The 27,502-nt window shown below is 41.7% G+C and overlaps 1 protein-coding gene across 1 annotated transcript in view; it reads left to right on the top strand.

The window, feature by feature from the left end:
- The window catches only part of LOC124717302 (histone acetyltransferase Tip60-like), a 105,459-nt gene extending 78,435 nt beyond the window's left edge, over positions 1–27,024 (top strand). The window contains exons 7-9 of the mRNA XM_047244128.1: positions 3,941–4,265; positions 7,355–7,517; positions 21,958–27,024. Coding sequence (XP_047100084.1) covers positions 3,941–4,265; positions 7,355–7,517; positions 21,958–22,174 — 705 coding nt within the window. The 3' untranslated portion in view covers positions 22,175–27,024. The remainder of the gene's footprint in view (positions 1–3,940; positions 4,266–7,354; positions 7,518–21,957) is intronic.
- Positions 27,025–27,502: the final 478 nt, after the last annotated feature.

A 27,502-nucleotide genomic window follows, 5' to 3' on the forward strand; every position in this document is an offset into this window, starting at 1 on the left:
CTCGCCCGCCCTCCCTCCCCCCCTCTCTCTCGCCCGCCCTCCCTCCCGCCCTCTCTCTCGCCCGCCCTCCCTCCCCCCCTCTCTCTCGCCCGCCCTCCCTCCCCCCCTCTCTCTCGCCCGCCCTCCCTCCCCCCCTCTCTCTCTCTCGCCCTCCCCCCCTCTCTCTCTCTCGCCCTCCCTCCCCCCCTCTCTGTCTCTCTCGCCCTCCCTCCCCCCTCTCTGTCTCTCTCGCCCCTCCTTCCCCCCTCTCTCTCTCGCCCTCCCTCCCCTCCCTCTCTCTCTGTCGCCCTCCCTGCCCCCTCTCTCTCTCTCGTCCTCCCTGCCCCCTCTCTCTCTCGCCCTCCCTCCCCCCTCTCGCCACCCTCTCTCTCGCCTTCCCCTCCCCGCTCTCTCTCCCCCCCTCCCTCTCTCTCTCTCACCCTCCTTCCTTCCCCTTCTCTCTCTCTCTCTCGCCCTCCTTCCTTCCCCTTCTCTCTCTCTCTCTCTCTCTCTCTCTCTCTCTCTCTCTCGCCCTCGCCCTCCTTCCTTCCCCTTCTCTCTCTCTCTCTCTCTCTCTCTCGCCCTCGCCCTCCTTCCTTCCCCTTCTCTCTCTCGCCCGCCCGCCCTCCCTCCCCCCGCCCGCCCGCCCTCCCTCCCTCCCCCCTCTCTCTCGCCCGCCCGCCCTCCCTCCCCCCGCCCGCCCGCCCTCCCTCCCCCCGCCCGCCCGCCCTCCCTCCCTCCCCCCTCTCTCTCGCCCGCCCGCCCTCCCTCCCCCCTCTCTCTCGCCCGCCCGCCCTCCCTCCCCCCTCTCTCTCGCCCGCCCGCCCTCCCTCCCCCCTCTCTCTCGCCCGCCCGCCCTCCCTCCCCCCTCTCTCTCGCCCGCCCGCCCTCCCTCCCCCCTCTCTCTCGCCCGCCCGCCCTCCCTCCCCCCTCTCTCTCGCCCGCCCGCCCTCCCTCCCCCCTCTCTCTCGCCCGCCCGCCCTCCCTCCCCCCTCTCTCTCGCCCGCCCGCCCTCCCTCCCCCCTCTCTCTCGCCCGCCCGCCCTCCCTCCCCCCCCCCTCTCTCGCCCGCCCGCCCTCCCTCCCCCCCCTCTCTCGCCCGCCCGCCCGCCCTCCCTCCCCCCTCTCTCTCGCCCGCCCGCCCGCCCTCCCTCCCCCCTTTCTCTCGCCCGCCCGCCCGCCCTCCTTCCCCCCCTCTCTCTCGCCCGCCCGCCCTCCCTCCCCCCTCTCTCTCGCTCGCCCGCCTCCCTCCCCCCCCTCTCTCCCTCCCCCTCTCTCTCGCCCTCCCTCCCTCCACCTCTCTCCCCCTCTCTCACTCGCCCTCCCTCCACCCCTCTCTCTCGCCCTCCCTCCCCCCCCCTCTCTCTCTCTCTCTCTCTCCCTCCCCCCTCTCTCTCTCTCGCTTACCCTCCCCCCCTCTCTCTCTCTCTCGCTCTCCCTCCCCCCTCTCTCTCTCTCGCCCTCCCTCCCCCCTCTCTCTCTCTCGCCCTCCCTCCCCCCTCTCTCTCTCTCGCCCTGCCTCCTTCCCTTCCTCCCTCTCGCCCACCCGCCTTCCCTCCCTCCCTTCCTCCCTCCTTCCCTTCCTCCCTCTCGCCCACCCGCCTTCCCTCCCTCCCTCTTGCCCACCCGCCTTCCCTCCCTCCCTTCCTCCCTCCTTCCCTTCCTCCCTCTCGCCCACCCGCCTTCCCTCCCTCCCTTTCTCCCTCTCGCCCACCCACCCTCCCTCCCTCCCTTCCTCCCTCTCGCCCACCCACCCTCCCTCCCTCTGTCCCTCCCTCCCTCTGTCCCTCCCTCCCTCTGTCCCTCCCTCCCTCTGTCCCTCCCTCCCTCTGTCCCTCCCTCCCTCTGTCCCTCCCTCCCTCCTTCCCTCCCTCCTTCCCTCCCTACTTCCCTCCCTCCCTACTTCCCTCCCTCCCTCCCTCCGTCTCTCCCTCCGTCCCTCCCTCCCCTCTCGCCCTCCCTCCTTTTCCCCCCCTGCTGCCCGCCCCCCCCCCCTACACACACATGGACACACTAATATGTAATTCCAAATTATTAACCTCAAGGTATGCTAATATTTGCCAGAAAAGGTGAAATTACATTAAACATCCTGATAACTAAAATCAAACTTCCATGTTCATCTCAGTACTGTTTCAGATTCAGCAACATTCAAATTCAGCTGTGTGTACCAGGAGAGTGAGAAAATTGACAATGGGGTTTTTTGAAATAATCTTTTCACTGTTCGGTCTAGAAAGTGCAAGTGTCTTAAGTTTGAGTCTCTGTGTAGCACTTACAGTAAAACAGTGCTCAATATACAGGGCACATAATAATCCTGTCATGGCAGTATAGCAGGAAAATACTAATCATATGTTTCATCTTTCCATTGCTCTCTTTTTCCTAATACACTAAATTCCAAAAGCAGGGTATGTGTGGTTGCCAGTGTTAATAATCATCATAGTAGTATAGATATTTTTGTAGATATTTACAGGTTTTCATTAAGAGCATGCGTAAGTTGCAACATTGGCGCAGAGGTAGGACTAGACTTGTTAGCAGTACCAGTGTTTTATTTTACCACTTTTTCCGTCAATCTGTTACTTGCGAGGTTTTATCACAGATGATGCTTGTTTTTGCTGTTGTGATACTCTAAGACAAATTTTGTCTGAATTCTCAAAATAAATTGCTGCTTTTGCAAAGTGAGCTCAAGGGAGACTACAGGACTCATCAAATTGTTGCATAAATTCGTAGCATTTTTCCATTAGTTTAATAAACAGATACACATAACAGAGACTTTAGTCATCAGAAATAAAGACTCCTTAACTAATTATAACAGTCTGCCAGTGCTGGGGTAACTTTTTGATCCCACGACTGTAGAAATCCTGTGGTTTTGTGGCAAAGAAGTCTTAGAGCCATGTTCGGATTGCATTTTGATGCGGAAAGATAGTTCCTTAAAAGGTTGTTCAATAGCGGGAAAGATGAAAATCTGAGGGCCCAAGATAAGACGAATAAGGTGGGTGCAGAAAGGTTTTCCAGCCCAACTCCTGTATAGTGTTTTTGGCAGTCTAGCAGAAAGTGGGCAGACATCATTGTGGAATAGCGTCACTTCATGTAGTCTTCCTGGTTGTTGCTCTCGGATATTTGTAATATGCCACACCATTGCTGTTCCACCAGATGCATAACATTACCTGTTGCGGGTGTGCACAGGTCTTTATACAGGGCATTATTGCCCTGCATACCTTCAGTTTCTTATGTTCGCATAAAGACACCATTTCTCATCACCTGTAATGATACAGGATAGAAATGGGTGGTGTTGTTCACAATCCAATTGATGACGAGCAAGCAGAGATGCACATGTGACCACCTACTGATTTTTGTGATTTTGGCTTAAAGCATGCAACGCCCATACTCGCAATTTTTGAACCTTCCGCATTGCACACAAATGTTTCACGGTGGTGGAATGGTCACAGTTCATCTTTTTGCAACACCAAGAATGTCTTCCTGAACATGGAGTGTCACTAATGTCAAAATGATCCTCCTCAAAACAAGAAAACTATTTTGTTGCCATGCTTTGTCCAGTGGCATTATCCCCATACACAATGTAAATGTTTCTGGCTGCCTCCACTGCTCTCTATATTGATCTCAAACAGAAGAATGTGTCCGAAATGTTGATATTTCTCCACTTGACACTCCAGTTTCTAACATCCACAGCTCCGTTCACTGTCTCCGAATGACAAAATGACATAGTGTAAACTCAAATAGCACCAGTGAACTACAAATAAAATATGACAATTGATAAGTAAACCCATAGTGACCGGAATACCAATGTGTAAAAGAAAAATGCTATGAACTAATGCACCCACCCAATAAATAGAGTGAAACTTTTTTCTGTTAATTGTAATACAATCCAGTCAGCTGTAATACTACCACTCTGTTGTGTTTTCCACAAGAGTACCAGTTAATGTACAGCTGCTTTATTTTCTTTGCAGATGAAATGTAACCTGCGGCATCCTCCAGGGAATGAAATTTATAGGAAAGATAGCATCTCATTCTTCGAGATAGATGGCCGTAAAAACAAGGTGTACGCGCAGAACCTCTGCTTGTTGGCGAAACTCTTCCTCGACCACAAGACGCTCTACTACGACACGGACCCGTTCCTGTTCTACGTAATGACGGACGCTGATGCCCGTGGCTTCCACATAGTCGGCTACTTCAGCAAGGAGAAGGAATCGACGGAAGACTATAACGTAGCCTGCATCCTGACTATGCCCCCTTACCAGCGAAAAGGGTATGGGAAACTCCTCATAGAATTCAGTAAGTACTACATCACACTTTTCATTAGATCGTAAGGTTATGATGTAAGGGGAAGAAAATATGTTGCACTGGAGGAACGATTTTGTTTGTGAAAGAAGGCAGTACACAGTCTTTCTGTAAAAGACTCTCTTAAAAGTCCATGAAAAATGGTCTTGGTCTGTGTAAGGTAGATGCCTGCTGTATTCTGTGCAGTTGTAGTGTCTCATAAACCAGTCAGACCTTAGCACTGCAGATGTTTGTTGTACAGAGCATAAGCATCATACACGTTTACAACAGCCAAGAAAATCTGCAATTTCAGAACATTGGCTTAGTACAGGTCACCCAGTGGATCATAACAACACAAAGATTCTGACGTGTTATTAAGGAACAATTTGAGACGCAAGTGGCCCCATACATAATGCTTGAATGGAATGAGGATAATTAAGATGAACTTATTTAGTGATTTGAGAGAGAATTTTTTACAAAATTTTCGTAGCCAAGTGAAGAAGGGAATTGGCCAAATGGGGTATCAAATTCATCAAGTGTGAAGTCTAGTTTTTCAAAGAAAGATTTAATTGCTTGGATGTAATCAGGGTAACTAAGAAAAAATTGACTAGTGATTTTAGGGAAATCAAAATCTTTCATGAACACTTGCTGCTAGCTTTGTAAATCAAGTGTTAAAAAATATCATATCACAGCAGAAAATTAAACTTTCCTTTCTTTTAAAAATCTATATACTCTTAATGATAATATAATACCAGTCAATATTTATATATAGGGTGATTATAATTAAAGTAAAACTTTCAAACCACTGTAGAAATAATACCACTGGTCAGAATGACGTCAAATTGCAACGGAATATTATCGGAGAAAGGGGAAACATATGGCAGAAGAAAAATAAATAGTTACAAAATGTAGCAATAGATGTTGCTGTAAGCATCATAATTTAATAGTGGTCGACTACAAATGACAAATGAATCACACAACAGTGCCTAAGGTGTATGTTTGACGTTAAACAAACTGTACTACTCAGTGTGCATGGGTGTACAGGTGTGATACTGTTAGTTACGTAAGCCGATCCACCACAGCAAGGTCATATCACATCGGATGGGAAAAATCAGTTTTTAATTGTCCTGAGGCCAAAAACCACATAAAAAGCATCACTCACATCGGTTTTTAATTATCCTGAGGCCAAAACGTGCATAAAAGCATCAATCACTTTGGTTTTTGATTGCCCTGAGGCCAGAAACCGCATAAAAAGTATAAATCAAAATCAAATAAGATTATTAATTTCCTTGCGCAAAACATGTTCAATATGCTGTCCACCTGTTTTCTGCAACAGGTTGAAATCGAGAAACAGCATGTTCCACAACTGACCGAAGTGTTTCCAGGATCATGTGCAGAATGTGTTGCACAATGGATGCCTTCAATGCAGCTAAGTTTGCCATCAGAACACTGAACACAACACCTTTCAAATACTCCCGCACAGCCAGAAGTCATGCAGATTAAGATCATGTGATCGGGACAGCCAGGCTGTAGGGAAATGAAGGCTGATAATTCTAGCATTTCCAAAATGGTGCTTCATTAGCTGCTTAACTGGATTTGCAATGTGTGGAGGTGCACCTTCTTCCATAAAAATGATCCCACGTACACATCCACGCTGCTAGAGAGCTGGAATGATGTGGTTGCGCAAAAGACACTCACATTGCTTACCAGTGATGGTACAGGTAACAGCACCGGAAGCACTTGTCTCTTCGAAAAGATATGGCCCTATGATAAATGATGCCATAAAACCACACAACACAGTAACATTCCAGGATGAAGTGTTATCGGTTGATTTGCGTGTGAATTTTCTGTTGCCCATACTCGACAATTCTGTGTATTGACATATCCTATCAGATGGAAGTGGGCTTCATCTGTTCACAAAATCTTCCAAGGTTATCCTATCAGATGGAAGTGTGCTTCATCTGTTCACAAAATCTTCCAAGGCCAATCATTGTCCACTTCCACGCGAGCAAGAAATTCTAAGGCAAAGGTCTCTCTTGCTGGCATGTCAACAGGAAGCAACTCGTGCACAGGGGTAACTTTGAATGGATAGAAAAGAAGGATGTTTCATAGGATTTTATGTACCGTGCTCACAGGTATGTCCAGTGTTCGGGCAATTCTCCGTGCACTGCACGTTTGCATGCCACCACTCGTTTCCTTCTGCATTGCTGTGGCCACTGCTTCCACTGACATCAAATCAGTTCGTTTCCTCCCTCTACCAGGTCACACATCAAAAGAACCCGTCTTTTCGAATTTCCGAATCATTTTGTCCGGACCCGTGGCAGTCTTCGGACCAACACCTTTTTTCAACCCTTCAGTGTACGCAACTTCTGCAGAGCAACATGTGCAGTCATCGTTATTGTAATACAGCTTTACAAGCAGAGTGCGATCCTGCATTGAGACAGTCATGGCGAATGTCGCAGATGCGAAAGGAGGAAAAGTCATGTACCCGGCATGTTTATACCAACTTCAGTGGGTCGTGCGCATGACAGGTATTTTCATTTACATATTCTGACACATACAGCGCCATCTATTGATCAATTTTCACACTATTTTCCCCTTTCTACGATAATATTCCATTGCAATTTGACGTCATTCTGACCAGTGGTGTTATTTCTACATTGTTTTGAAAGCTTAACTTTAATTGTATTTCATACTTTCTGAGAAAAACTTAAAAATAAAAAATGGAAGAAATGGCAAATGGTTTGTAAAATGATTTATCTAAAAATAAGAAACAAAACAGATGAGAGAAATATTTGATGCTCGAAATAATCTGCAGCAGATGCGATGTTGATTGAGAATTTAAATTTCAGTGTATAACTTAGAATTGTAAAGAGTATTAGCTGATATCTGTCTGGCTTACATGATTTTGAACATCATTCAGAGGTGCTTAAAACATTTCTCCAATCTACCGTATTTCTTATTTTTAGGCTAATCATTGCACAAAACATTTGAGTACCACTATTTCAAAAAGAAATGTCTATTGTTAAATATACAGTGCCAGGTATTATACCTCTCTATGGTAGAGACTAACAAATTTAACTATTATTATTTTTTATTTTAAGGCTACGAACTGTCAAAGTTTGAAGGCAAGACGGGCTCTCCGGAGAAGCCCCTTTCGGACCTGGGGCTTCTCTCGTACCGTAGCTACTGGGCTCAGACCATCCTCGAATTCCTGATCAACGTCAAGCCTGTGGGGGAGAATGAGAAACCCCTCATCACTATCAAGTAAGTGACGAGTAAAATTGCAAATGAGGGCAAAAGTATGCAAAATTTGTATTCTTGTCATACATATGTAAGAATGTTTATAATCGGAGGAAAAAAATTAAATTAATATCATGCTTTTAACTTAGTCAAAATTGTATTATTACAAATGAACAGAACGGCTGTCCAGTACTTGCCTTCAAGAGGCAAAATTCCATTACTGTCCATAAACATATTTAAGAGCTGGTTAAAAGTGTACTTACAATGTCAGTAGGTCATGTGTTGCATGCTGATATTAGCAGCCCCAGATATACATCCATCAGTGCCATAACCTACTTGTATGTCTTACTTCCAATTTTGCTGAATGTTCTGACACAATTTTTATATTCTAACTTAACAAAATACTGACTAACTTTTATTTTTTTACAAACCATAGAAAATTGTGAATGAGAATCTGATTGACTAAGTGCATCAGACTCGTGATTCATTGTGTTGACTCCCTACAGTTCATGACGGGAACTGTTACCGACAGCAGTAACAGCGGAAATGCCTACACTGTAAGTGCACTTTTACCAAAAGTGATAAGCTGTTCTTAGGTTTTGGAGCTGTTAGTTCCTTACAGAGGGAAGAAGATATGTCAGGTAAGGTTAGAAAGAAGGGCTAGGTCATTTTTGAACCGTTACCTACATCAAAAAGTAAATCATTAGTGAGAAAGATAAATATAAAACATTGAACAAAATGCTCATGAACTTTTGTTTTATACAGATCACAGAAGGTCACTACAATGGTTATAACATACCTAATAGCTGTGCATTTATCCTTTGATTATAAAATAATCCATTGTAATATACACTCTAAAACAAATAAAAAGGTGGGTGTGTTCCACCACGAAGTAATTATCCAAATTGGATGGAAATAAGTAGATGTGATGTACATGTACAGGCAAATGATTTATTCAAGAGAAAGGGCTTTACAAATTCAGCAAGAAAATAATGCATTAATCCACATCTGGCCCTTATACAAGCAGTTATTCAGCTTGGCATTGGCTGGTAAGAGTTGTTGTATGTCCTCCTGAAGGGTAACATACCAAATTCAGTCCACCTGGTGTTTTGGATTGTCAAAATCCCAATATGATTGGAGGACACTGTCCATAATGCTCCAAACATTCTCTGTTGTGAAGATATCTAGAAACTTGCAATGTGAGGGAAGGCATTTTCTTTCTGAAATGTAAGCCCAAGATGGCTTGCCATGAAGGGCAACAAATTGGGGAGTAGAATATCGTCGGTGTCCAGGGCACCTCCAGACTCGTCTTCGCTGGTCGTCAGTTAGCAGGACTCATTACTGAAGACAGTTCCACTACAGTCAGTGAGATTCCAGGCCAAAGATATGTCTGTGATCTGTATTTATAGGATACTTGAGAACTTCTACATACATTATCATTTTTTATTTATACAGAGTGTTAGGGGTATAAGTGCAGACTGAGGACAGTGTACTGAATGACATTACATCAGTATTTACTTCATTTGCAGGCAAATAACTGTAACTATTGGAGTAGTACTTTTTTAGATTGTTTAGTACCTCCAAGTCTGTGTGACTAAAGCAAGCCATTAACACCTATTTTCCCTGGGCAGAAGGTGAGGTTGGGAATTTTGGATGCAAATTGATTAGTCTATATTGAAAGGTGTGGTCCACTTAGTGGTACAGTTATGATAGTGCAGAAAACATCAGGTATTAAATTATGTGAAGTATTTTGGGGAAGACTGATAGGCGTAGAGAAAAACAACCAACACACTGAAATGATAACATATTAAGGTACCAATGATCTTAAGATCTGCACTTTGTATTTTTCACTAATGATCTACTTTTTGACATAGGCAGTGGTTTGAGAATGAACAGATTAATTCGAAACCAGTCACCATTAAGTAATATGTATGAAATGGTGACAGGAAGCTAAATAAATAATAAATTATAGTTGCTCTTCCTTTATACCAAGCAATTTTAGAATTATACGTATTTTCACTTTGATTCAAAATTTTATCGATGTTTTTGTGTATCATATTACAAGATGGTTGGTTTATTACAAAACTAACAAAACACCTTTTATTTGTGTTTCCATTTGTTCGCCTAAAAAAACAATGCATCAATTGGAAACAGTGGTCATATCGGAGGGCTTAAAATCGTAGGAAAGTACTAGCGAGCATCAAATTAATATTAAAAAGTATTATGTTATGAGGAAGATGACACAGTCATAATGAGTGGAGAGAGTCTAAAAAGGATATATTACTTCAAATACGTCGGATCAACTGTTTCAAGTAATGTAAATCTGAATTTTGATTTAGATCACAGCATTTTAACTGGCTGGAGGAATTGGAAAGGAAGTCTGGAATACTCTGGGCCCAAATACATAAATGTCAAAGCCTAGGGAAATAATGACAATTGTAATATAAGGCACTCATAAGGCCAGCATTATTGTATGGAGCAGAGACATGGGCACCATCTAAGAGACAGTACACTAGGCTTGGTGTAGTTGAGGTGAAGATCTTGAGGCGGATGTGTGAGGCACCAAAATAGACCAGATTTCAAATTAGAAAAACCGATGAACTGTATAAGTTGTTGCAGTGCCCAAGGAAGTTTGGGAGAGACTTGAGTGGTATAGATGTATCATGAGAAGAGACCAGATTCATGCTCCAAGGGCAGTGATGGTGATGACAGCAAAGGCTCCAGGAGAAGAGGAAGGTCTATAAAGAGGTGGGTGGACTGCATACAAGAAGAGCAGATGGAGAAACAACTGACAGAGGACGACACTCGGGATGGGGAAAAGTGGAAAAAATGTCGAGCCTGTCGGGCCGAAAAAACACAGAGGAAAATTGCACTACAATTGAGTATTGAAAAGTGCTTCTCATCTCCTTACTTACTATGTGGCAATTATTTTCATTTTGTTAATATTACATCTTTACTTCCCTTAGTAGTAAATGCTGAAAAATGTCACATTATGTCTGAGAACTAAGAACTCGAAACTTTTTAGACACACCTACCTATAGTGTGTCTTGTGCCTGATGGTACTGGTGGCTACACACAAAGTCTACAGAACACAGACTTATTATTGGAAATGGAAACACATAACTGGTCCATGTACTTATACAGTACTCAACTGATAATTTGGAGGTGAAGGCTGTGGCAGCATCAATTTCCTGCACTATTAAAAAAATGTGACAAAAGTATCCATGGCTCTTCCTATGTAACAGACTCTGAAAATTCTCATATTAGCACTGAATTTTCATAATACAGAGCTAACCAAACTATCCCATGAATAAGAAGCCAAATTACTTCCTCATCCAAGGCTATATTATATAATCTTGCAATTGTTCTTGCCTCTTTCAGTTCACAAGATATGCACTGTTCACCTGCTAGCCACCAACTGACTCGTTCCACAAAGGAGCTTAGCAGTTTGGTCGCAGACCCACCTTTTCTATTCCCGCCTAGGACTTCCCTCCAAGTTTTATATGACTACAAACCTAGTGTCCATATGCATGAACCAGCATTACAATTAAAGTTTTAACTTTTACATTCTTTTACAGCACAACAGTTTTGAAATTACAATTACATAAATTGTCGTAAATAATGAATAAAACCTTTACATGGATGTTATGTCAAAGTGCATGGTTATACAGAAGTTACATTAAGTAAAAACAGACAAAGAATTTAGATGAGGCCATTATAAGTAGCATCAGCAGTAGTGTTACAAAAAACAGTAGCAATATCTGTGCCCTGGCAAAATCGTCAGCTGTAATAAGTTTTTACAAAGTTTCTTTGTGTTTTTAGCTCTTCTTTTTTCTGTTAATCAATGTGTCATTGGCTACCTGGGCATGTAACTGACTTGCACCTGTCAGCAACGGAATCGGAGACAGCTGGCATGTCAGACCGTGTGGTCAACAATAGCCATGGCTAATGGAATTGTTCGGCATGTCATGTGAACTCAGATGTTGTCAGAGCTTGTACTGCCAATTGGAGGCAGTTGAGACAGTCAGTAGCACACCTTCAACACAGTGGTGTACGAATAACCTGGTGCCTGTTTGATCTCGTATACGGAGTGACCTATGCATCTGATGCCTGACATCTTGCTGTGGTAGTGTGTGCTGATATCGCACGTCTCTCTGTCCTGCACCCAAGCTCGGACAGTGTCCGAGTCATGTGACACATCAAACAGTTCTGTTCACTGTGGGTATTCAGGCACTCTCTTTCTGACACAGCAGCTGTATCTGATTCCATTGCTCGTGAGTGACAGTCGATGATATGCCCAAGGAGACAATGATGCGTTGATGAACTAAGTAAATTATTGTTGTTGTGGTCTTCAGTCCTGAGACTGGTTTGATGCAGCACTCCATGCTACTCTATCCTGTGCAAGCTTCTTCATCTCCCAGTTCCTACTGCAACCTACATCCTTCTGCATCTCTTGGTCTCCCTCTACGATTTTTACCCTCCACACTGCCCTCCAATGCTAAATTTGTGATCCCTTTATGCCTCAGGACATGTCCTACCAACCGATCCCTTGTTCTTGTCAAGTTGTGCCAGAAACTCCTCTTCTCCCCAATTCTATTCAATACCTCCTCATTAGTTATGTGATCTACCCATCTAATCTTCAGCAATCTACTGTAGCACCACATTTCAAAAGCTTCTATTCTCTTCTTCTCCAAACTACTTATCGTCCACGTTTCACTTCCATACATGGCTACACTCCACACAAATACTTTCGGAAACGACTTCCTGACACTTAAATCTATACTCGATGTTAACAAATTTCTTTTCTTCAGAAATGCTTTCTTTGCCATGCCAGTCTACATTTTATATCTTCTCTACTTCGACCATCATCACTTATTTTGCTTCCCAGATAGCAAAACTCCTTTACTGCTTTAAGTGTCTCATTTCCTAATCTAATTCCCTCAGCATCACCCTAATTAATTCAACTACATTCCATTATCCTCGTTTTGCTTTTGTTTATGTTCATCTTATATTCTCCTTTCAAGACACTGTCCATTCCGTTCAACAGCTCTTCCAAGTCCTTTGCTGTCTCTGACAGAATTTCTCTGTCATCGGCGAACCTCAAAGTTTTTATTTCTTCTCCATGGATTTTAATACCTACTCAGATTTTTCTTTTGTTTCCTTTACTGCTTGCTCAATATACAGATTGAATAACATCGGGGAGAGGCTACAACCCTGTCTCACTCCCTTCCCAACCACTGCTTCCCTTTCATGCCCCTCGACTCTTATAACTGCCATCTGGTTTCTGTACAAGTTATAAATAGCCTTTCGCTCCCTGTATTTTACCTCTGCCACCTTTAAAATTTGAAAGAGAGTATTCCAGTTAACATTGTCAAAAGCTTTCTCTAAGTCTACAAACGCTAGAAACGTAGGTTTGCCTTTCCTTAATCTTTCTTCTAAGATAAGGCGTAAGGTCAGTATTGCCTCACGTGTTCCAACATTTCTACGGAATCCAAACTTATCTTCCCCGATGTCGGCTTCTATCAGTTTTTCCATTCGTCTGTAAAGAATTCGCGTTAGTATTTTGCAGCTGTGACTTATTAAACTGATAGTTCGGTAATTTTCACATCTGTCAACACCTGCTTTCTTTGGGATTGGAATTATTACATTCTTCTTGAAGTCTGAGGGTATTTCGCCTGTCTCATACATCTCGCTCACCAGATGGTAGAGTTTTGTCAGGACTGGTTCTACCAAGGCCGTCAGTAGTTCTAATGGAATGTTGTCTACTCCCGGGGCCTTGTTTCGACTCAGGTCTTTTAGTGCTCTGTCACACTCTTCACGCAGTATTGTATCTCACATTTCGTCTTCATCTACATTCTCTTCCATTTCCAGAATATTGTCCTCAAGTACGTCGCCCTTGTACAGACCCTCTATATACTCCTTCCACCTTTCTGCTTTTTCTTCTTTGCTTAGAACTGGGTTTCCATCAAAGCTCTTGATATTCATACAAGTGGTTCTCTTTTCTCCAAAGGTTTCTTTAATTTTCCTGTAGGCAGTATCTATCTTACCCCTAGTGAGATAAGCCTCTACATCCTTACATTTGTCCTCTAGCCATCCCTGCTTAGCCATTTTGCACTTCCTGCCGATCTCATTTTTGAGACGTTTGTATTCATTTTTGCCTGCTTCATTTACTACAATTTTTATATTTTCTCCTTTCATCAATTAAATTCAATATTTCTTCTGTTACCCAAGGATTTCTACTAGCCCTCGACTTTTTACCTTTTTGGTCCTCTGCTGCCTTCACTACTTCATCCCTCAGAGCTACCCATTCTTCTTCTACTGTATTTCTTTCCCCCATTCCTGTCAATTGTTCCCTTATGCTCTCCCTGAAACTCTGTACAACCTCTGGTTTAGTCAGTTTATCCAGGCCCTATCTGATACAAAGTAAATAACAACCAAAAAACTTTCTTAAAAAAATTGTAATTTGAGATGTGTAACATCTTATTTCAACTGCAAACCATTGATGGCTGTTCTTTTCCCAAAGAGTGCTAATGTTTTTAGCACATGGGCCATCTACCTTGCTTCTAATTTTCAATGCTTCATGGACCCTCTCAGTTGTAACTGACTGAAGCACTTTTTATTTGTTTTCACTGGGCTCTGTGGGTGTTACACTTCAAATATGGAGGTCAGGGGCTTTTTCCTCAACAGTTGCTGCGATTTTTTCTGTTATGTGTTGCTGCTTTCACCTCTGAAAATGGATTGTTAATGTGAAAAGTTCCCAGTTCCGCCAGGGTTCAGAGCTCTTGTTAAACTGTAGACACCCGTATAAGTTGCTAGGTAAGTCAGTCGGAACATCTGAGGAAGGCGAAAGCATACTGTTTTTTATAGGACTATGGCTGGGAATGGAGCACTGTTGCATTCTAACCAGCCTGTAGGTTAAGGTCAACTTTACCTTACACCAATACCACGCCACGACTTTTTTTATATGGGCAGTTGTGCATCCTGTAGACAGAAAAGTGATGAAGTGAGGCAAGAAAATAAAATTCTCATTATATAAGGTGCTACAAAGGAACCTTCACAGTAAGTTAGTTGCAAATCGTAAATTTCATTTATAGAATTTGAGTCCGTCTGGAACATTAAAATCCACATAAAGGTTGGTTAGTACTAAACTATTGACGTCATCCTCATTGTATACTTTCAGTTCAACATTTTGTATTTTACCCCCCTCCCCCCCTCCCCATATCCATACACTTTGTCTAAAACTGCACCCTACAGGATAGCTTCCATTGATATGAGATAGGCAAATTTGATAGTATTTTAGTACTGGTACAATATCTATCTCTCTTTGGTGGGAAACAGAATAGCATCTGAAATTGCTTGCATAATGAGGAGCAATCTTTCACGATAGAAGTAGAGTTGTTCAGAACTGCAAATATGCATCATAATTTCTGCTGTCACAAGAAATTGTGTCATGGAAGTTTACTATTGATTAAGTATAACCCTGTAATGTCACAATGTGATATTACTTCCCAAGCATTTACATCTGGTTGATTTGGTGTTAGCTACAAACCAACTGCTCAATTTTATGACTATCAGATAATTGCCATTCTATCATTTCAGCTGTTGTGATAATGATCATATTATATCGTGAAATAAACTGGAATCACTGTTGTATGAATTAAGCATTAGTGCAGAACATTGGAATCTCCTGTAAGGTGGATCTGGAAACGGGTGGGAAATATACATTATCAGTTGCTGTAAGGCTTACAGGCACTGGGTAGACCTCCATGCAGTGAAGCTAATGCCATCATTCAGAAGAGTTCAACAATGAGTGCTACTGAGATTAATGGGTCTTACTCACACTACCCCAATTGATGTATTGTTAGTAATTGTATGAATATTCCCATTAGACTTAGAATTCAGGAAAATGGATGCCCTTTATTGTTTAAAGAAAGTCAATGAAATGGAAGTATAAAGGATCCTGGAAATGAGGCCAAAACAAGGTGGCATGTTACAACCGCAGAAAATGAATGGGACACTTCAGGCACTCGCGGGAGAACACACGAATTTCTCCCTATCGTCAGTGGGAGAGAAAAAAAATGAGTTTCCTGAACCCGTTGAGTGGATCGATACATTATCTGACAAGTAATGGCCTGTATGCTACATATCTATACAATATGAAAAAAACAGATGCTAAATAGCTGTGGCTGCGGCAATGTGGTACTCCGGAGCAGACATTGTGGGCTGTGCGCTCTGCAGAGATGCAGTGGGCTGTGGTCATCAGGCTTTAGGGATGCAGGATCCAAAAGCAACACTAAGAAATGAGTACACTTGGCGCATCTTGAACAATGCTGCAACCACAGTGTCCAGGAAGACTTCACGAGGCATTCAACCGTCTGTCAGCATGCTGCCATCCTGGCTAATAAGGGTCTCCTACAAATGGAGAGAAGGCAGCTGAGGTCAGCAACCACTGAATGAAATGGTTTTTCATGACTTTGCATCACATTTGTGCAAGTGATAACAGAAATGTGTATTATATGACATTACAGTGAATCACTTATTACAGTGAAAATGCTACTGACATGTTTTCCTGTGTCCGAAGAATCCAGCAGGCGTTGGCTGTTGACCGCGCTAGTATGAGAGCTGATCCAGTAGTGGAAACAACCATTTACAGTTCAGATTCATCCTAATAAGTGAACATAACCATAACAGAATCTGTAGTACTAACTGTGGTATTAGTAGTTGGGCAATTGATTAAGGGGTTTGATTGTAGTTGTGTTGTGGTAGAAAGTAGTTGTAGCATCAGCACTTGTATATTAGCATTAAAGTATCTTAAGTACCAGGAATAAATAATCAATGTACACGATGTCTCAAATCTCTTGGGTCAAATCGAAACAGTTGGATCCACAACTGATTATATTGAGATAGGGAACCAGTGGTCAGAAATGCATACTTATTGTGTTGTAGACATACACAGTGTATACTGTATAACGACAATACTGTTTTTCGTAATTGTTCAAAGTGACGACCACCTGTCTAAATGCATGCATTGCAAAGGTGCAGCCATGTCTGAAGTGAGGACAATCTACACGCCACCCACATTGATGGCCACCAGCAATGATTCTCTGTCATGTATGGGCAGCCATTGTCCAAGATCTTCTAATATGACCTTATTTGTTGCTTCCTCGTTTGACTGATCATCTGTTGACACACAATCAGCATGGATTTGGAAAATGTTTTTGTGAAACACAACTAGCTCTTTACTCACACAAGGGATTTCAAATGTATTCCGTATTTCTAGATTTCCAGAAGGTTTTTGACACTGTACCACAGAAGTGGCTTGTAGTGAAATTATGAGCTTATGGAATATCATCTCAGTTATATGACTGTATTGATGATTTCATGTCAGAGAGGTCACAGTTCGTAGTAATTGACATAAAGTAATAGAGTAAGACAGAAGTGATTTCTGACATTCCCCAAGGTAGTGTTATAGGCCTTCGAACAACTTAAATTGGAAAGAACGCACAGAAAATGCTGAGGGGGCAAACCAAAGACTGTGTTTTATTGGCAGAACACTTAGAAAATGTAAGAGATCTACTAAAGAGACTGCCTACACTACACTTGTCCATCCTCTTTTTGAGTACAGCTGCATGGTGTGGGATCCTTACAAGATAGGATTAACGGAGTACATGAAGAAAGTTCAAAGAATAGCAGCATGTTTTGTACTGTCCTGAAATAGAGGAGAGAGTGTCACGGACACGATACAGGATTTGGGGTGGACACAATTAAAACAAAGGCATTTTTCATTGCAGCGGAATCTTCTCGTGAAATTTCAATCACCAACTTTCTCCTCCGACCTACATAGGGAGAAATGTTCGTCATAATAAAATAAAGGAAATCAGAGCTCGCGCAAAAAGATATAGTTGTTCATTTTTTCCATGCACTGTTCAAGATTGGAATAATTGAGAATTATTGTGAAGGTGGTTCAGTGAACCCTCTGCCAGGCACTTAGTGTGATTTGCAGAGTATCGATGTAGATTTAGAATGGTCCACATTACCTGGTGTTCCTGCGAGATGTGCTCGCACAGTTCTTGGAGACTGTACCCCATGTTGTCCATGAAAGGACGTTGTTTCAGCATGACGGTGCACTTCAGTGTTAATGTTGGCAAGCACCTGAATAACACGCACCCTGATTGTTGGATTGGAAGGGGGGTGGGGGGCTCCTGTCCCATGGCCAGCATGATTGCCAGATTTCACAGCTCTGCATTTCTTCCTCATGGTGTCATGTCAAGATGTTGGTGTATTAGACACCCGTAGAAATTGATGAAGACCTGCTTGTTACGGTTCAAGCTGTCTGTCTGCTGGTACAGCAGACACCAGAGATCATTGAGAGAGTGCGGCAGAACTTCCTGTGCGGTGGCCTTGTGCACATTGAGACTGGTGGTCATCACTTTGAACAGTTACTCTGAGCTATGTTGTTGTTATGCAATGTACGCTGAGTATGTCTGTAACACAATAAATGTGCATTTCCAACTGTTGGTTCCCAATCTCAATATAATTGGTTGTGGACCCACTATCACCTGTTTCAGTTTGACCCAAAAGGTGTGGACATCCTGCATACTTCTTTTATTATTCACAAAAATGTGAGTTGTACAGCTTATGTTAGCTTCCCAGATAATAGACTAAAGTTGTGAGAATAAATAAATAAAAATAATGATGAATAAATAAATTCTCTGCATTATTATCTCAAGGATTTATTTGGTGTGTCTGTCACAGTGAGATATAGACAGTCGGATGTTTTCCAGCAATGTTGTTCTGAGTCGCCCACTGTAAGTCAATAATATTTCCCAGTGCTTTAAATTGTTACAATAAATTGACAGTATGAGCTACACTGCTGCTACTGTAGATACAGCCGCTCCCTGTTTCACTAAGTCGCTGTCAGTGTGAGGAGTGCAAGTCCTGAAAGAACTTCTGAGAAGTTTGGAAGGTACAAGATGAGGTACTGGCAGAAGTAAAGCTGTGCAGGCCAGTCGTGATATGTGTGCAGAAAGCTCAGTTGATACAAAACTTGCCCACAAACAACAGAGGACCCAGGTTCAAGTTCCAGACTGGCTCACTGTTGTGATCTGCTAGGAAGTTTCAAATCGGCACACACTCCACTGCAGAGTGAAAGATTTGTTCTGGAAATACACTGATGGAAAAAAAATTACAACCCTAGAAAATAACTAATGTAGAGTAATGAAATTTTGGGAATACATTCATTATATTTTGCAAGATCACAGGTTAATGTAAGTGCAAGATAAGCCGTGGCAAATGTGAACTGCTGGTACATTAACAACTGGTGCAACCATCTGAATGCAAGCATGCAAACATACATGCATTGTGTTGTACAGGTGCCGGATGTCAGTTTGTGGGATGGAGATCTGTGCCTGTTGCACTTCGTCGGTCTATACAGGGAAAGTTAGTGCCGGATGTGGATGACACTGGAGTTGTAATCCAGTGATGTCCCATGTGTTCTCAACTGGAAACAGATCTGCTGATCGAGCAGGCCGAGGCAACATATAGACACTCCAGAATATGTGTTACAACAGCGGTATGTGGATGAGTGTTATCCTGCTCAAAACACCCCCTGGAATGTTGTTCACGAATGGCAGTACAACAGGTCGAATCACCAGATTGACGTACAAATTTGCAGTCAGGGTGCATAAGATAACCACGAGAGTGCTCCTGCTGTCATACGAAAGTCCACACCAGACCGTAACACCAGGTGTAGATCCAGTGTGTCTGACACGCAGACAGGTTGGTCGCAAGCCCTCAACTGGCCACCACCTAACCGTTGCACGGCTGTCACTTAGCACTGAGACAGAACCGACTTTCATCAGAAAACATAACCTACCTCCACCCTGCCCTCCAATTAGCTCTCACTTGACACTAGTGAAGTCCCAAATAGTGGTGATTTGGGGTCAGTGGAGTGCAGGCTACAGGTCGCCTGGCTTGGAGCTGTCCTTGAAGTAACCGATTTATAACAGTTCATTGTGTCACTGATGCTACTGCTGCTCAAATTGGTGCTGTAGATGCAGTACGATATGCCAGAGCCACATGCCGAGCATGATGGTCTTCCCTCTCAGTAAATGCCCGGGGGCCATCCGGAGCCCGGCCTTCTTGCGACTGTACATTCTCGTGACCACCACTGGCAGCAATAATATACAGTGGCTACATTCCCGCCAAGTCTTTCTGCAGTATCACAGAAGGAACATCCAACTTCTAGTAGCCCTATTACAAGATCTCATTCAAACTCTGTGAGGTGTTGATAATGGTGTCTTTGATGCCCTAAAGGCATTCTTGGCCGTCATCTCACTGTGTCGAATCTCGGAAGCAACCAATGCTCACGATTGTTACATTGTGTATTGCATCCTCATAGTGGTGCTGCTAGTGCCACCCTTGTGTGACTGGCACGAAATTCGAATAGTGTTGTGTACATAGTTCCGCGTAGTCAGCGCATACACAACTTTCCCACTAGAGGGCGCCCCGCTAAGCACAACAGTGCAGGCGCAGCGCTCGTCCGTCTCCGCACTATGAGATGGCGCCGTCTTAGAGACGGACCAAATTCTGCTTCCGCCAATCCACGTATTAATATGTAACGCAGCCAATGAGATTGCTGCTTACGTAGAACCTTTTCTCCTCGCGGATCACACTCGCGCAGTGATACCTGAATGCACGAGGCATTATAACGAGTGTACAGACCTCCGATAGTCAGTCTGCATTTGACTGCACCAGTCTGTACCAGTCTGCATTTGTCTGCACCAGTCTGTACCAGTCTGCATTTGTCTGCACCAGTCTGTACCAGTCTGCATTTGTCTGCACCAGTCTGTACCAGTCTGCATTTGTCTGCACCAGTCTGTACCAGTCTGCATTTGTCTGCACCAGTCTGTACCAGTCTGCATTAGTCTGCACTAGTCTGCATTAGTCTATACCAGTCTATAGTCAAGTTTCAGTCTGCACCTAATAAGATTATCATATTCCTGTACATAGCCATGAAGAGAAATGTATAGACACTTTGTCAAGTATCAGAGATATGTGAGAATAAGATTAACATACCAAGACCAAAGGAACTTCAGAATGTCAATTGTAAATAGCATCCAGAACCAAGTTAAGTTATTTTTATGCTTGTTATTATTTTAATAAATGTGTGTGAAAATTAATCAAGTTCTGTTTAAAGTTGGTCACCGTCAATCTGCTACTCTAAGCGTGCAAGTGGCATTTCTATCGTCTGACCTAACGGCAGAATATAAACACGCCACGATAAGACCACGAGACATATTGCTGACACTCACCTACTTCGTTAGAGCGACAAGTCAAATAATCTGATGGTGTGTGTACCGAAGGTCTTACAGTACACACACCACAAATAGACATCATATTTCAGCAATAGAAAATGCCTATAAACTTTTGTTTACGTGGCACAACTTCTTCTCAGTGTTGTGAATTTTTTTCTGTTGGTGTATATTGTGTCCACTTTAATTAAATTATGATTCTTGAAATGTAGGATGACTGTGGCACTGAACTTTCAAACTGTACCAAATATCTTGTGTAAGTGAGCGAGCACGTCTCCTGAACCTGGTGCTGAGTACTCTTGAGTACGTATTCAGCATGAAGGTAATCGGACTTTGGTAGAAATTAACACTTTACATTTCCTCTCGATGATGTAGAATTCTTTGTAACAGTAAACATGTAGTCAGGCTTTGCTCTCTCCTGGTGCTAAGGCGATAAGAAAACTAGAAAAGTTTGTTAAGGTAGTTGATTTTTATCCAGAATAAATGTTCAGTCTGCAGCGTGAGTAGTGTTCAGGTACCTCCGTTGGCATAACACTTGTCTGCAAAAGGCAAGTCTCAGGTTTGAGTCCTGGTGAGGCACACAGTTTTAATCTGCTAGAAACTTTGATTCATATTGTTCGCTATAAATGATAAGAGCTTTTCATAAATCACCCGGTTTATTAAGAGATGGCCTGCAGCCTAGCACAAAAACAGTTAATTATGTACTTCTACCACGAAATAGAGCTTAGAAGAAAAAGAAAATTAGTCAACTGTCTTCTTGTATTCCTAAACAAGCTAACTGAGATTTTAGAAAATGTTCCTGAAAAAAAATATTATTATGGCAGATGAGGGACCCCTCTGCTTATTTCTTTGACCAATGTACACTAAATAAAAGTATCTTATAGGTGCCTGAGTATGTTGCACATGGCATCAATATGAGTGCTGTTGTCTATAGTACTGTGTCTCTCACAGATAAACAGAGCAAGCTGAGAGTCACAAGACCTCTTTTTGTGGGATTTGTGTCTATTCTTGAAGAGGAGAGTTTGCGTTTGTGCATTATTATTGAATATTCTTCTAATTTTTTAAGTGTAAGGTGTTTCTTAGGAACCATTATGTATAATTATGTTTTAGTTTCTAGTCATAATCACAGCTTATCTTTTCTCTTCTGGCAGTGAGATTTGTGAGCTGACGAGCATCAAGAAAGAAGATGTGATCTCCACGTTGCAGATACTCAATCTCATAAACTACTACAAGGGACAGTACATAATTACACTGACAAAAGAGACTATAGCGAACCACAGGCGTGCGATGGAGAAGCGGAAGATCCGAATCGATCCCAAGTGCCTGCACTGGACTCCGAAGGACTGGTCGAAGCGTGCCAAGTGGTGACAGTGGCACGTGCCTCCCCCTTACTCGTCGTGTTCCCACTCGCCGGCAGCGGTAGCGCCGGACGTCCCGCTCCACAAGCGTTCGTGCGCCGCATCGCCTGTCCGGCATGTCCGCAGTTGCGCTCGGCGGCTGGCATGACCCAGCCCGGCTGCGGATTAGTGCCGCCTCTGTGATGGCGGCAGGCCCGCCGCGTGGCTCCGTTCTTCTGCCATGTGGCGGTGTAGTTAGAAGCTGTACAGTGTTCGTATGTGGCTGTTGTTGTGTATGTGTGTAATAGAGCATGTCTTTGTATGTGTGTGTGCACCATGCACACTTTTGATTGTTCTTACGTAAGTGTGTCAGTCAGTAAGTTAGATATTTGCCAAGCTTCAGCACTTGAGAAGACATTTACTGAAATTCAGGTGCACTGCTGGCAAATGATCCAACAATAGGAAGCGGCAGCAAGATGAGGAGACGGTGACCTGAATGAGGAACACCACAAGGAACCGTAGCTTCTACCCATCTCTCAGTCAGTAGCTTAAAAAATTAGTCGATCATATTTTGGAGAGATGCTACAAGGTAAAAGTATACCATTTGGTATGTTCCACGGTAATTACTGGTTGTATTATTTTCTTGCTGCCGCTCCTTCTTTGTTTGCAACTTTGGCCAGGGTGGCCTATTATATGTGCAATTGAGTGTCTTTACTACTATGCAGTTGAGATATCTGTACCAGCATTCTTAAAATGTGGCTAGTTGTGACTGTCTCAAAATTTATGCTGCAAGTTACTGGGAGACTAATAGCCTGTAACAGAACTCTGACTCATCAAAATTCAGGTTTTCTCGAGTTCCTTCCTGCTGTTAGATTCTGAGTTAATTCATTTCCTCTCACTCATTGTCACTTTAGTCAAAAATGTCTTCAAAGACTGCTTGCCGATCTGCTGGTAACTCGTATGAGAATGTTGTAGGCAGGACGTTAGAGAGACAAAAGAGAAGTTTGCAAACAGTGATGCTTCAGTATGAGTTGTTCTCATTCTTTGCATACTAGTACATATGATCCTACTTTAACTAATCAAAATTCTTTTTTGTACTTGTGCATTTGGTTTCTTTTCATTTAATGAGGCTGTTGGTTCTGTATCCCTTAATATTATCAGCTTGTATTTCATTGAAATCGGCTTATATTCCTTCACAGATTTGGAAACAGAAATACATCACACATGTGACTGCATTGAACGTTAAACTGCATTTTGCTTCAGACAATGTTGCATTGAGCGAATTGGTTCATACTAAGCGTTCTCTATGGCCAGTTTTCCACACCTTGTGTTCAGCACTGCGAGAGTCTCACAGTAAATAAAATAAAAGGATTATCAATATGTACAATATCTTCATTTATGGGTAGCAGAACAGCAGAATCACATATAAGCTTAAGCAGAGATTCTTTTACAATTATAATAAGCAGAAGTGTTATTGGAATAAACTTTCCAGTTCATTACTGTCATATTTCGCAGTTCAAATTAACTTGACTGTTTACAAAAGCCACAGTAATATAGCTATTTGTCGTAAATGATGAGTATAAGCTTTCGCATCTTTTCACGTGCATTCAACAACGGTGTAAGGTATCAAATATGTTAATACAATAAATTTGTCAGAAATGATTTGCTTTCCTGTGAACATTCTTACTGTCAGTGCTGTTTAATTCCATCCCTTTTGCATAGTTTCAGATTTGCATTTTGGAAAATTGAGAGATTTGTGTGCAATTTTAGTCTGAACAAATCCAGGTGTGATCCAAAAGACAATAATTGGAAATTTTGCTGCAGGTTGAAACGTGAAACATCCGAGGATTTATCAGACTGGTTGTTGACAGCCCTGTATCCGAGTTACATACTGAAATTTATTAATTTTTGTGATGATTTGTCCAGACAGTCTACAAACTTCACAAAACACATGCACACATGAAGAAAAATCTTGGGAAAAATGAAGAATTTTTTAAAAGTTGTTGTAATTTCATTTAACTTTACTTTCATACAAACTATATTCTGAAGGTGTCCTACGAGAAAATCCTTAAAACTAGTAATATGTTTATTTCATTCTTGAACTGATGGATTCAAGACAACATACATTTTCCTTATTTTTGGTTAAGAAGCACCACTCAGTCACACCTAGCCATTCTTTTAAGATAAATCATACAACTGAATCTGCCATTGATGAATGTTATAGAAAATGTTTGCTGCGAAGAGTTAAAAGTTTCCCATTCATGCTGATGGTCATATTGTATAATACTGTTACCACACTGTATATAGTATTCATATATTGTGAGACTGTACTTTCAAAAATTGACAAAGCAAGAGACTGTAATTGTATCAGGATTTATGTAGAAGGTAGGAGCAGGTTGCCAAAATAATAAAAAAAGATGTCAATATATGTATATATAGGTACAGGAATAGTCTCCAAATCACTTCCAGGAAATTGTGTATTGTGTTAGAAGAAACTGCAGATGAGATTTCCATGAAAGTTGTAAAAGTATTTCAGCACAACAAATTATTTATCGACTGTATTATCGGGAATCTTGTGATAAGGTTTAGATTGCATAATATTATGTCCATAAATACAGTAAGGGTGAAATAATTGCTGACTAATCTGGGAAGTGCAATCATTGTGAACAGCTGTCAGTGTCCATTTCTGCTGCACCAATTTTATATTGTACTACTTTCTTATTAGAAATTCTGTACAAGAGACAGTCACACAGTTGATCGTCCACATAGTTCAGCATACACTCCATTTCCTACAACTTAACAGGGAGACAAATGATAACTGTTACAGATACTTCAAACTTGCTTTTTTTCATTAATCATGAATTACAAAGCTCAGCAGGTGCTACAGGTATTTTAATCTCACATAGTGATGTCCAATCTTTTGGTGCTATAGAAAATTTAGAGATTATTGATGAGATTTTATGTAAAATCACGTTTTAAAGGGGAAGCTTTCTCCTGCATGCAAATACCCCAATGTATTGCAATTACGTTTTCCTTTGGTAAAAATGTTTTTACTTTAAGATCAGAAATTAAAAATGATTCGTGATAATTTTTTTGCTTAGGGGAATTTCTGTGACAAATTTATCTGATTTATAAAGTTTGTGATGTGAATTCAAAAATTTTTCTTTTTTGTGCATGTATTGCAGAGGGAAAATAATAATTATCAACTGTTGGGGCAGGGAAAAATCTGTTGATTTTGGAACTATATTTCAGTCACAGCTTTACTATAATGAGAAACTGCGGAATTGGTGCTCTGGTTGTAATCTGCTCCTACCTTTATTATGTGCCACCTCCATGAAAGGAAGTGGAAATAACTTCAGAGAAGCTGTGATAATGGAGGGCAAAAAAAACTGTTCAGAATTGTAAACATGTAATTACTTTTATCTGTGTAAAAATCAATGTTCTCTGTTCATATTCAAGGAAAAATTTTATTTGGTTCCAAACTGTCAGTCTGTGGTGCCCATGGAAGTTAGTTTCTCGTGTGTGTGTGTGTGTGTGTGTGTGTGTGTGTGTGTGTGTGTGTGTGTGTGTGTGTGTGTGTGTGTGTGTGAGCGCGCATGCGCTAAACATGTAACACATTTGTTCCCATACTACATCATCAAGAACATATAATCACCAGAGCTGTAACAAACAGAATTACAAATGAAATTGCACGCATTTTCTCCCCTTTTTTCTCTAGTTTATATTAGTTGCCACTCTTCAGTATTATAGTGTTATTCAGAAAATTATATTTTGTACCTAATTTTTCCGAACCCCTGAAATTTGCAACTGTAGTTTTAAATTTGTTGCTAAATTTATTTTAGTATGAAAGTGAACAGTGTGTCAGATTTATGGTGGAAAGGTTATTAGTTGGTGACAGGGTGGTATTATTCAAGTACTAAAGCATGGAAAAATCAAATACATGGCCTCTGGTAAGCATATTTTTACATTTTATGAACGGATAATTTTCTACAGTTTAGTTTTACCAATGCTGTTGCATCCCTATATAACCTAATAGCCTTTCTACCAGCACGTCTTTCAGAACGTACTTGCACAAATACAACAAATTGACACTGCTCTTACCTGGCTGTGTTGTCCACAGACTAGAAACTTTGGAACCATGTGGCTAAAAATGTATTGGAATGCTCATTAGTTTTGAATTGTTTGTAACTTAGGGTGCAGTTGGAATGTGAAGAGACTGTAAAGTATTACTACTGTTGTGCCACTGTAATGGGAAACTTCCCTACGTACACGCAATGATTTGTCTTTCATTGATGTCTGTCTGTTGATTTTTCAGAAACAACTGATTTGCCGTTATCTCTCTTACAGTTGCAAACATTTCAAAATTTAAGAGCTAATATTTCTAAAACAAACAAGAGAAAAGATAAAAAGAAGATAGTACAAAACTGAGAGCAGTGTAATAGAAGTTCTGGATGAGTAATGGCAAATTTATCATGAACTAATAAATGTTATTAGATGGAGGAGGAAGCAATAGTTTGATTGCTGTAGTGCACAATATTTTGAATTGACAGTGAAGTTATTTTGGCTTTGTGTAGAAATTTGGGAACAACTATTTTCTTCCTCTCTCACTTTCTTTTCAATGTTTGCGTCTTCTCAGAATCGTTACTTGGCATTGCTCATTCAGTACTTGAAGTGACGCTTCTTAATTAGATATTGAAGTCATATCAGGGTTGATCTGTGGAATGCAAATTGTATTTGTTTTATATTTTGTGTAATATTGCAGACTGCTGCAGAAGCTGTGTGTGCTAATGGTGCAAAGTGGAACTAAATTATTGTGTAGTTATAAGATAATTTCTGGACTTTACAGACATGTATGTGAAATCCGTGCTTTATCTCATTGAATTCCATGTCTTTTTTTACTTAGCCTTTTTTATTTGTTGCACATTCTGATGATTACCTCACCCATTGCAGTCCTTCTCCTGTCATATCATTTCACATTTCTACGACGGTGATTTGAAAAGTTCTCAGAACAGAATAGATAAAAAGTACGTACACCACTGAAACCTTTTTTTATTTTTCGATGTAGTCTCCTTGTAGATTAATGCATGTGGTACAGGTGTGCAAAATAGTTGTCAACTCCAGGTATCACTTCTTTATTTGAAGTGAATCTTCCTCCATGAAGTTTTGGGAAGAGATGAAAGTTTGGTGGAGCCATATCAGGTGAATAAGGTGGCTGTGGCAACAATTCATACCTTAGTTCGTGTAATTTTGCCATCTCAGTGACGTGTGCAGGTGCGCATTGTCTTGAGGGAAGATGACTTTCTTCCTTGCTAAATCTGGCATTTTTTGCACGTAACTTTTGTTGCAATTTGTCTAGGAG

This window comes from Schistocerca piceifrons, chromosome 9 (assembly GCF_021461385.2).
Source record: "Schistocerca piceifrons isolate TAMUIC-IGC-003096 chromosome 9, iqSchPice1.1, whole genome shotgun sequence".
NCBI lineage: Eukaryota > Metazoa > Arthropoda > Insecta > Orthoptera > Acrididae > Schistocerca > Schistocerca piceifrons.